Here is an 11376-nt window from a genome sequence, read left to right as displayed (position 1 = left end):
AAATTGGATAATTATATTCTTAGTCAACTGTAGATCTACAAGTGTTTTCACGACGTTCTTAAGCAACAATGGTTTCTGGGAACAGTCCGCAAATCTTTAGACGTTCGTAAGAGAGAATTTACTACCTTCTTAGGCTTACGATGCTTTTGGGAAACTGGGCCCTGATACGAGAGCCGCTTGTGACATCGCAATTTAATGGCAGATGTGTACACTGCTTAAAGGTGTGAAATGGCCAAGATTGGATGTGAATGGGGCCACAGTGTGAATACAGACATGTCTAATGAGTGAGTGTCACGCCTCAAGGTCTGGAGCGGCTTGTGAAAAGGCTACAGAATGGTCTGGCTCTGGAATTAGATTTTCCAGCATTTAGATTACATAGACCATAAATATGTATCACCTCATTACCATGCTGGTTTCTACTTGCTGGTAAAGGCATGTGTGTCTGACATGAACGATTTTCCATGGTTTGCCTAAATTATTTACATTTTGTACAGAATAGATGAAAGAACAGTAAATCGTTCCAGAGCACAATCAATTCTGCAACAATTCTAATGTAATACAACATTTCCCATGTAAATACTATAATACAGGAAGATATACACATCTTAAGACCCATCCCAACCCAGTCTGTTCCATTCAGGGATGAAAATAGACCAATAGCAAAGAAATGGCATAGATAAACATAACAGCAAAAGACATACGCGCGCACACACATAAGTATCACATCAATGCAGAAAGTCAGTCTCCAGCACAACTAGAAACACTAAATACATTACCATTTACAGTCTGAAATCAACAACACAGTAATGAAAAATACAAGGATGAGAATTGCTTTCACGGACTGTAGTATTGTCTGTTAATGTGGTGTGAAACACAGTAGGACTTGGCTAGACGCTCACTATCTTAATTTTTTAGTCCTTTCTGTTCTGAAATGCCATTTGAGCACAAGAAAGATCAAGATTACATGAGCCAAGACAGCCAAATAGGCATGTCTGCTGATTGGCTTAAATGCTCCCACCTTACGTCTGAGGGGTGACTTATAGTACACTATGTGTAGGCTGAGATTTACAGCCTCAGCTTCATTACCCAAAACCTGGGTCATGTTTTAGACTTGATTTAGACTTGTGTTTGGCTGGTGAAACCTGTTTATCAGACCACAAACAGGTTTAACCTTACACACTCACTCACTCACTCACTCACTCACTCACTCACTCACACACACACACACACACACACACACACACACACACACACACACATACACACATTTTCTTACTAATTTCGTAAGCCTATACTGCAATCATCGCATGCAGTGTTTGACTATGGAGATGTGATTTATAAAGTGTTGCTCCTTCCTCAATCAAAGCCCTGTACATGGTGTAGGCTATTATTCTGTCTCAGATTTATTAATAATCTCTGGTACACACATTTCTGCCCTTTATGATACAGTATGCAGGTCATCCAGGTGAAATGGTTATTTAGCTGCAACTGTTGGAAAGTTACCATATTATATTTCAGTCATGCTTTATTGGAATTCTGGTCCCTTTCAGATCTGATCAAATGACTGTTTGATGCTCAAGGTCCCACATTCGGATAGTCAACATTTTGCTTTAATGCGCCAACATCCTGGAATAATCTTAAACAAACTGTTATCACATCTTATAGGCCTACATCAATTTGTAACTGTAATAGTTTTCCCACTAAAATATTGCCTTTTTGTGTTTATTGTTTTAGTTTGTTTTGTATCTTTTAAAAAATTATATCAATATTTTATTTTTGTTGTACTCTCGGCATAAATAAAAATAGATCTACACTCAATTAATTTTTAGAATTAAATAAAGGTTAAATGAATGAATGAATGAATGAACGACTGTTGCCGTTAACAAATATAGCGGCTATCTAGTGATTACCAACACAAGTGCTGTGGTCCCTAGATTGCAGTTGAAGAGTGTAAGTCTTGCGAAGCATTTCAGCTGCCTTCTTGTCATAGACTCAGAGATAAAGAGCATTCAGACGTGACACGGCACAGGGCATCTTTTCAGGCTTCGTTACTGAAAGTGTAGGCTATCGGAGGGAGTGGGGGTGGAGTAGCCGAACGATGAAACGGGGGTGGGTCATTAAGTAGTATGTCTACTGTCTGACGTTGTCTCAGTTTAGGCTTATGTGTGATGACTCGGAAAGTTAGCCCTCTATATATTTGTGATTGTGTAGGCTACATATAACATTTGTAGACAAGACCAAGTGGCCACCATAGCGATCTCGCCGCTGGAAGACCTCAGCTTCCAAAATCTTCAGGTAAGTTTACAAAGAATGCTACTGTCTAGTCTAGTTTGCTTTTATTTCGCAATACTATTTCGTTGACCAATATATTTTACTTATATGATATCTCGTTTGCATTTATATGCAGTTACCTGACTATCACTTGAAGACTGCCATGTTATCTGCTGCTCTAGAGATCCCCCCTAGACGGGGTTCCATTCGGTACCGCCGGGGCATGATTGCTTTCGCCGTCTTGCTCTTTCTGTCAGTGACCGTTACATACGCGCACAGCACAACAGTAGAGCATGACCTCCACATCGTCCATAATGTGGACAACAGAAGTAAGTTAAAGGGTGAACATGAATAAGCTAATTTATTGTATGTTGTTAGTTTATTTTATGGATAGGCTACTGTACATTTGGGTTAGCTATCTAAATATTTGCTTTCAAAATGTGTTTCATAAGTCGGCTACACAACCCACGAGGTTGGCACATACTGTTGTGTTTCTCTTCCGCGCCAGCCTATGATAAAACGGTGTAGCATCAACGGAAAGATGCAGAGTAATTGTATAGCCTCCTCTTAAACAATTCTTATTTTTGAAATTCGTGATGATTAAAGTCTTATTGTGCCCTTGTGCCAACCAGCCTCACAGATTTGAAATGCCTAATTTACTAAAATAAAAACAAACCAAGGGGACACATATTTTAACATAGTTCAAACTAGAACCAGAAAACAACCATTCAACTGAACTTCTGTCAGGTCTTTAGGTTATATTTTGAGCATTGGTTTAAATCGGAATCTGAAAATATGAAACATAACTATTATTTAGTGTTAAACATTTTCATATACCTAATTGGCCTTGTTAGTGAAAATTTCAATTGATCAAGTTATCACAAGCTATAGTGTGTGAAAATTAGTAGCATTGAATGTTGAGATTGCATATAGCCACCAAATGAATACCCCTCACCTCTCCCTTTCCAAATACTGGTTATATCACAACCTTAGTTCTCAGACAGCAAGCAATTTCCATTACAGGACATGTCACCCATGACAGCATATTCTGTCAAGTGTCGAGATTAATTTAGATGTGTATAAATTGTATTTAGTCTATTTTTTCAAGTACAGTACATAAATATGGAAAGTATTGACCATTTGAATAAGAAACCCTGACTCGAAACATTTGAAATGTGCATTCAATTTTGTATAATGTGCATACAAATTTGATTCAGATGAGGGAGGTGGATTCACTGCCCTGACGACTTTACGTCAAAACTTTGAATTTAGACTGGAAGGTTGAATTACCTGTTCAAAACAAGTAACTTCATTGTCACTTTGAACCCTCATCACCCATCTAAGAAATGCCACTCCCTTGCCCTCTCTGGTGGTGGCCTAAATAACATATTTATATCTTCCATTTTAAAAATTGTTAGATACTATCTCAAACCTGTTAGGCTGAACTAGCAACCTCTATAAGTTGCCTTTTACAGCAGTGACTTTTGTTTTTTCTAATTTTGTCTTCTGGCCGTGCTGCCATTTAGATGGGAAAAACGCAAATGACGATACAGAATGTGTTCTCAGCAATTAACATGGAGGCACATCATAATTTGTTGGTGATATATGTATATCTGGATCATTTTATTATTTGAACAACATATCGTGTGTAGTACCGTTGGAAAGCTCTGTTTTTCCTGTATCACGCTATGTGATCCATATATGGACACTTCCTTTGTATCAGCAACCAATCGCGAAAGTTCAAAGACGAGTCTAGGCTGAGAACGGAATCTCATTGGCTGTCTTTCAAGGCTGTTTTCTCAAAACGAGTTTCCTCTCCCACTCTGAGCAAGGAAACTCCACTTCAGAAGCACTTACATACACCAAACTTTCTAGACTTATGCCTAACTATATTTCGAAGATTTTTACAGAAGGGTTTGTTGATATATTATTCCTAGCCTGACTTACATGACATTTTATGCCTAAAAACATGGCAAAAATCGATTTTTTTAGGGCTATTGACATCATATTCTTATTTACAGGATAACTAAAGTAGATATTCATAAATCCCTCTGTAAATTTTTCATTGTGCGTGCATCGTGCGTGATTCATGCAGGAAACTGTCCAAACTTAACTGCAATTTACAGTTGCAGTGTTGAGACCACAAAGCTTTTCACATTCTGTGGCAGTGCTTGCTTGCCCTTCGATCCATCCCAGTTGGTGGTTTTGCTCCAGGCTTTATAGTGTTCCTCTGAGATGATGGACCTGAAGAGCAGGCATCCATATCTGCCCACTTGGCCGTAGCTCTGTTGGTGAATCTTAGCGTGGTCTTCGGGACCAACATCACGCAAGGTCATGTCTGGTCTCTCTGAGTTGTTGAAGCTCCCATTTGAGGTTGTTGACCTCTGCTTTCAACCGATCAATCTCGGCGTCTCTCTCGGCTACTCAAGCTTTCCCTGCTGCAAGCTGCGCTGTTCTGTCGGCCAGACGGCTTTCCAGATGTGGCACCCTAGCCTCATCATCGCACAGAGTCAGCTTTGTAACAGCTGCCTGTATTAGAGATAAGTCACAAGTCATGGGTTAGTTAAGCAAGGGTGCTGACCTTATGTAGAGGTACAGTAGGTTACTGTACAACAACCTATTATTCCGTTGTAGGCCTAGACTACACAATAACACTTACCGCCTTTTTTGTGACGAGACGGTTTTGACGTTTTGCTTTCGGTAAAGATGATGGCGGACGTTTAACTGCAGTCATCTGTAACACAGAAACATTACAAAATATTAGAGCCTGTAGATAATATATGAACAGATATTTTAATATACTGCAGTAATAGCGAAGTAACTTCTGATTCTCCAAATAACAACATTTAGGCTACTTAATGTAAAACTTACCGTTTTTTTGCCCGCCCGCAGCTCCAGGAGATGAGTTCTCCTTGTGTGGGAAGAGAGTCTTTACCACTTTGGAAGAGGGTCCTCTTGCTTCTTTCCCTCTATAGAAACTTCTGGGGCCGTATTCACAAAGAATTTTAAGGCTAAAAGTAGCTCCTAAGTGGCGAATTTAGGAGCAACTCCTAACAATAATGGGCGTGTCACTCCTAACTTTAGGACTCCTAATTTTTTTTCACTAAAAGTAATTCACGAAGCATTTTAGACCTAAAAGTCGCACCTAAGTCTGGGACAGCTTAAAAGAAGTCGAGAGGACTCCTAACTCACTAAGACCTATTCACAAACAGCTTTTTGTGGCATATCACGTCGCGATGTTTTGAAATGCGTAGGCCTAGGCTATGCGGCAACAGGAGCTTCCAATCGCGAGGGAACAATTTTGCATTGTAGGCATAAAAGGGATGCAATAACGCAATAACAACCAAAACTACTCATTGTCAACATGTAAATTAAATGTAACGTTTCATTGTGAATCAAATTAAAATGTTCTCCCCTTTGCAAATGTAGGCATATGGTGACAGATTAATTTAATAATGTTGCAAAGATACTGCATCAATCTGTAGGCCTATGTTTCATTAGGCTACTAGGCTATTCGTTTTGCCTTACTCTTTATTCATTTAGGCTGGGCCTTTTTAATCAGTTATTCATCATCTTCCGTCCTTCGCACTTGTGTAGCGCACGCATTCTCAGACCTGTCACCTGCCACTCATCATCGTAAAAGGGAGGTGTTTGGAATCATTCCCGCGTTACAATCATCAGCCGATCAAGGTGGTCACTCCAGTCAAGCTCGTGCATGAGTAATGACGTCATCCATAGCAACGAAGACTCACTCTTAGTTTAGGAGTTGTCATTTTTCCTTACTAAGAGTAGGTCTGAAAGGCTTTGTGAATAACTTTTAAGAGAAAACTCCTAGCTAAAATCTTTTAGTGCGATTTAGGAGTACTCCTAGTGGTAAGATAAAATACTTTGTGAATATGGCCCCAGGTCTCCATCACAGTAGACAGGCTTGTAGATTCTATTTTGTAGATCAGGTGTACGCTACTGTAGCTACAGCAGAATAATTTTTACTGTGAGCTGAACATATATTTATATCACGAGTGGGGAGGAGCTGCGAAGGGGCGTAACAATCCACACCTACTGATCAAGATAAATAGCGGTGTTTCACTGCCATTGTTAGAGATAGCTGTGATCAACACGCAAGTCAGTGAGCTCATCAAGAGTCTGCGGAAGAAAGGCTGGACGACTCGGGCTATTGCCAAAGAGATGGTTCTAGAAAATCTGTTTAGGCAGTCCCATATATGGTAACGAGCTGTGTGCGCCTGGAAAGACGATCGAAGATATCTGAATAGCACAAATGTTCTTCCCAATCGTTTCCATAAAATAGGCTAAGTCAAAGACAGAAAACTAAGTCTTATAATGACATAATGGTATAGTCTGTTTTTCATTTAGGATGCGTGAGTGAGGGATAAGGCTTTCATGGTGGACCACGCACTTTTTCTTGTGTCAGGAACTCTGCACATAGGCTGGACTAGTCCATAGCCTACTGTAGCTCCAGCGAAGACGGCTCTGGTCATCCCATCTTACCCTCCCCCCACTTCCTCTAGCCTACCATTCAGGCTATGAAGACCTGCAAGTTAAAAGGTAAAAGCTAAACTGCTGTGAAAGAAGGGGGCAGGACTCTCCTTTAGTCTGGCAATTTAGGCTACAGGATATAGGCCTACTTAAGTAAAGGATCTATAGAACACCTATAATATAACAGAAAATAATAATAGAAAATGCTGCTTGGCCATGTTTGGTCCTTTCACTCTTGTTCGCTAACATAAGCAACATAACAACAACTTTAACCAATGGTTTAAGCTCACATTTAAACTGTAGGCTACACTAAAATGGCCGCCTATGTCCTATGTCTCCAATGGATAACATGGCAAAATTCTCTGAAGCACTTTCCTGACTTTATATTTCTCTATTTTTATAGGCTATCTCTATCGTAGTCTATAGATGTAATGGGCATGAATAAAAAAGGCAAAAAATTATTGGCGATTGGATTGACAATTCCTTCGCTGTTTTGTCGGTTTGTGCCAGATTTGTGCTCACATTTTTCTGTACGGAGCTCCAGGATCGGCCACTCCTTCACTGTTCTCTCGGTTTGTGCTCGCATGCATTTTTCCGACACTTGGCTGCAAGCCCCCCTCCCCCATCCCCTTCTTTCACAAGCAATGCAGCTTTCTGAAGCGGTGCTTTCTGAAGCTAATATAACAACAAATACCACCAATATTGTTGTGAGGCAATAAAAGTATCCAGGGTTTGCGCAAGTAGCCTAAATATATAAATAAATTAAAGGAACCATATGTAAGAAATGTATTTCAATTTATCATAAAATGGCCCTGAAATGTCACTAGACATTAAGAAATCATGTTAATTTCAAATACTCACTGACAACCATAGTCCGGCCAGGATATGGTCATTTAAAAAGTGAAGTTGCAGCCCTCAACTGATGTTGATGTTGTGTTTTGTCATGTCATGTTGTGTTTTGGTCTGATGCGCCACCCTCCACCTATCTACAAATCACAAGGTCAGTAGTGTTTCGGCATCCGGGTTAGCAATCTCGAGTCAGGGGGGAGGGGGAGGGGATAAACCAGTCTACAGTAATTTGAAAGTGATTGTAGTACCAGTTTTGCCCACAATCTTACATATGGTTCCTTTAAGGACATAAAATCTTAACCGTGAAAAAGCTTAACGTAGCTTAATGTCCCAAAATGGCGCTCATTATCAAGAAAGTTTAACGTGTCCCAAAAAAAAAACAGCTATCAATTAATCACCAAACGTCTTATAAACAAGTCTTGCCAGGAGCAACACCTTGCAAAAAAAAGATAAAAATAGGCCTAGGCCTAATAATGGTTGGAATGGAAAGATGCAAGTTATGTTTTAAAAACAAATGTTCCCGTTACCCCGCAGAAGTTTCAAAGTAGCCTACACCCAGCCTAAGCCTACTTCAGAACACCTCATCGACTGTCTGTAGGCTACAACTTCGATTCAATAAAAAGATTTCTAAAGAAAAACGTCACATCATTACTCCTGCCTGGATTCAAACTCAGGACTGCCTGAAAGTTGCAGACCTGTTCTGGAAATACGTGCATTAACCCACTCGACCGTCAGACAACGCTAGCTGCATCGAGTATTGGGTAGGACTGTAGACTGGTTGCTGTGGCACAGCCTTGAGTGACTGAATTCGTTTTCCTTTGTCATATGAATGCTGCCATTTTGTTAACATTACTGTTAAGGAGATGCTGTAGGCAAAGACTATATTTCAACCTTGTTAGTGTAGAAAAAAAAATCAGAACTATTCACAAGGTTTCTGGGCAGCTTATGGTCTGTTAGCAAGCAAACTTCTCTTGACTGCCGACAAAGTAGCCTACTGCCAGCTGATGAAGCTCTCATTTTAAAACATTACTAAGAGACAGGCACTGTACAATCAAGAAATCCTGCCACTGAATCCAAAACTATGTTTGACATTATGTACAAAGCTTATACTGTAGGCTACAGTGGACTAGCATGTTGCAGGGGCTGCTAAAAACACCAACAAACAACACACTGAAAACTCGGCCAATCACAGCCCTTGCTGTCGAATGCTCTGTCCGGTTCGACCGCGGAACGCCACAGCGGACTTATGCTGCCCCCAAGCGGCTGCAGTTGTACTTACATTTCATGTAGCTGCGTGAATCACGTTTTTCTTGAGTGAAGTTTCCATTTTTAACTAGTACCACTAGCAGGAACGTCGGTGTGGGAACAGCTCAATTTACAATCATTTAGTGTACAAATGTTGAATTCTATGTTCATTCATAGATAAATCAACTTAGCTAATTGCATTGCATACCTCTTCTTTTTTATTGTTGTCTCTGAGGTAAACCCATGATTTTAACTCTATGGGCACTATCTTAATGATCTGAAACGCAAAGCGCAAGTTGCAATTTTACTGATGGGATAAATGACTGTTGCGCCCGATGCAAATCTAAAATGGGGTGGTCTGAAGTAGCTACATTACTCATGGGTGTGGTTTGGGCATAGCGTGCAATAAACCAATTGGAGAGTCATCTCACATTCCCTTTAACAACAGGCGCGCTTGTTCCATAGCGGATTGCTATTATGATGGCGGATTTGCCAGGTACAGCCAGGAGCGGTTCACAGCTCTATAAGGACGGTCCAGTTGGGAACAGTTTGCTATTGATTTTTCTTCTTGACAAAATGTAATACAGAAATGTCACAAAGACATACTTTCCGATGTTTTGGGATCACTCTCACTGAATCACAAGGTTATGAATGAATGGTGATATTTTGCAATGTAATCTAACATTACCTCACTATAGACGGTGCAGCTCTTCTGTCAGATAAGGTCTCCTCTCCCTTGCTGCTTCTGGGGCATTTGGGTTAAATGGCATCGGCATGCAGTTCAACATCACGTCTCCTTAAGTCCTCTAATATTTCCTAATTTATGTCATCAACACATCCATGATTCGTGGAAATGTGTACGCTAGATTTATCCTTATTTTTTCACATCTTAATGGACACCACAACGATTTCCGTCGTGTGGTAATATTTTTCCTTGTAATTATGTATGGTTTGCAGAAATGGGAACAACTGCGTCCATATAGATGAGAGGAGCAAAGTGTGCGTTGAGCAGCAGTTTGCACCCATTAACTGCATGACAGTAGGCTATTTACAGTATTTTCTGTAAAGTAGTGTTTGTACACGTTATCATCAACTTAGTGCATGCACAACTTTTGTTTGAGCAGGAGAGAGAATAACAATGCACGGACGCAGCAACTACAGAAATTGTAGCCAAGGCTACTTGCTGCTTTCTTTTACTATCTATGGTTGCTGATTATCAGGACATAATACGCTGATTTAAGCTAATTCACTAACTCAAGACTTCAAGGCCATTATGGATATAAAACATTTTTTGAAAACAAGGAAAGGATGGAGGGAACAAAACACAGCTTGGAGTTATTTCAGATGGGCAACAACAAGGTAGGCAAAATTGTGGTACAATTGTGCGCAGCTGGAATAATGCTTAGGCTGATGTTAAAGTGCACACAATGTTTAAAGCCATACAAGGTAAATTAGAACAAAACTAAAGGTAACTTTAGCCTTTATAGGGCTGTATAAAGTTGTCCAAATGAATAGGTCGTAATTAGGTGTTGTTGTTTTAAATATATTGCATGTAGATGTTGTACTATATAGGCTACTTTTTAGGTGACCAATGTACGAACAAAACCGGAAACGGACAAATATTATCAAGGCTTTGAATGTTTCCGTGTGTGCACATGGGTGTCTAGATCGGTGTGCATAGCATTCTTTCCTGCAGGCGCCCCTGTGCCCATGCATGCACCCTTAAAATAGCATCTGAATTTGCGCCACTGACTTTAGACCAGGATTTTCCTGGGGCCCATTGCACAAAACTACGATAAGGGTTTAAGCCGGGATATCTTGGTTATCCTGGCTCAATTTATCCGTGATCCAGTTGCACAACACCATATGTTATGGTATAAGTTACCATGGGGATTTATTCTGTGGAGCTAGCCTGATCCAGACCAGGCTAAGTTCCAGGATCTATTTAATCTCATCCCTTATCTCAGTCAGCAGTCACCACAAACGGAAGTTATTCCACTGCCCACTACACATTGTTATCACATATAACTAGACCCACTGTCATTATTTAAACGTTTGTGATCATTAATTCCACATTGAATGCCGCGCTGTTTTCGGAAGCTTTGGCCGAGAGTGCCAGCAATCTTGATCATTGTTGACGATTTTTGTAGAGCCACAGCGTATTCTATGTTATAGCTATGGACACATACTATGGCTTGTTTGAAAGGTGAGACTTTAAGCTCTCAGTGGGTACAAACCGTTTATTTCTACATGCCTCTGTTCCTAAGATATCCCAAGCTAAACAGTGGCTAGTTTTCATCAAAATCCCTGTTTTATTTCTAGAAATAGAGATGTAGCGTCTTTGATGAATTATGAAGTGTTGCCTGTAAAGTTTCCGGGAAGTGACCTAGCGAGACCTGGCGAGACTGCTACCTAGTGATAAACCCACGAAAATGGCCTGGTTTTGACCTGACGTGCATGTGTCACTGATTCAACCCAAAGCGGCAACCATCAAAAGCAGAGTTTGAAGATTAAATG

At 40.3% G+C, this 11376-nt stretch overlaps 1 protein-coding gene across 1 annotated transcript in view; it reads left to right on the top strand.

Moving 5' to 3' along the window:
• Window positions 1–2174: 2174 nt before the first annotated feature.
• prlh2 (prolactin releasing hormone 2) overlaps window positions 2175–11376 on the top strand; it is a 29129-nt gene continuing 19927 nt past the window's right edge. Inside the window, exons 1-2 of the mRNA XM_048265727.1 lie at window positions 2175–2295; window positions 2408–2600. Coding sequence (XP_048121684.1) covers window positions 2435–2600 — 166 coding nt within the window. The 5' untranslated portion in view covers window positions 2175–2295; window positions 2408–2434. The remainder of the gene's footprint in view (window positions 2296–2407; window positions 2601–11376) is intronic.

Source organism: Alosa alosa, chromosome 16 (genome assembly GCF_017589495.1).
Source record: "Alosa alosa isolate M-15738 ecotype Scorff River chromosome 16, AALO_Geno_1.1, whole genome shotgun sequence".
NCBI classification, from domain to species: domain Eukaryota; kingdom Metazoa; phylum Chordata; class Actinopteri; order Clupeiformes; family Clupeidae; genus Alosa; species Alosa alosa.
The sequence above is the reverse complement of the archived record's forward strand: the minus strand, read 5'-3'. Positions and strand labels throughout refer to the sequence as shown.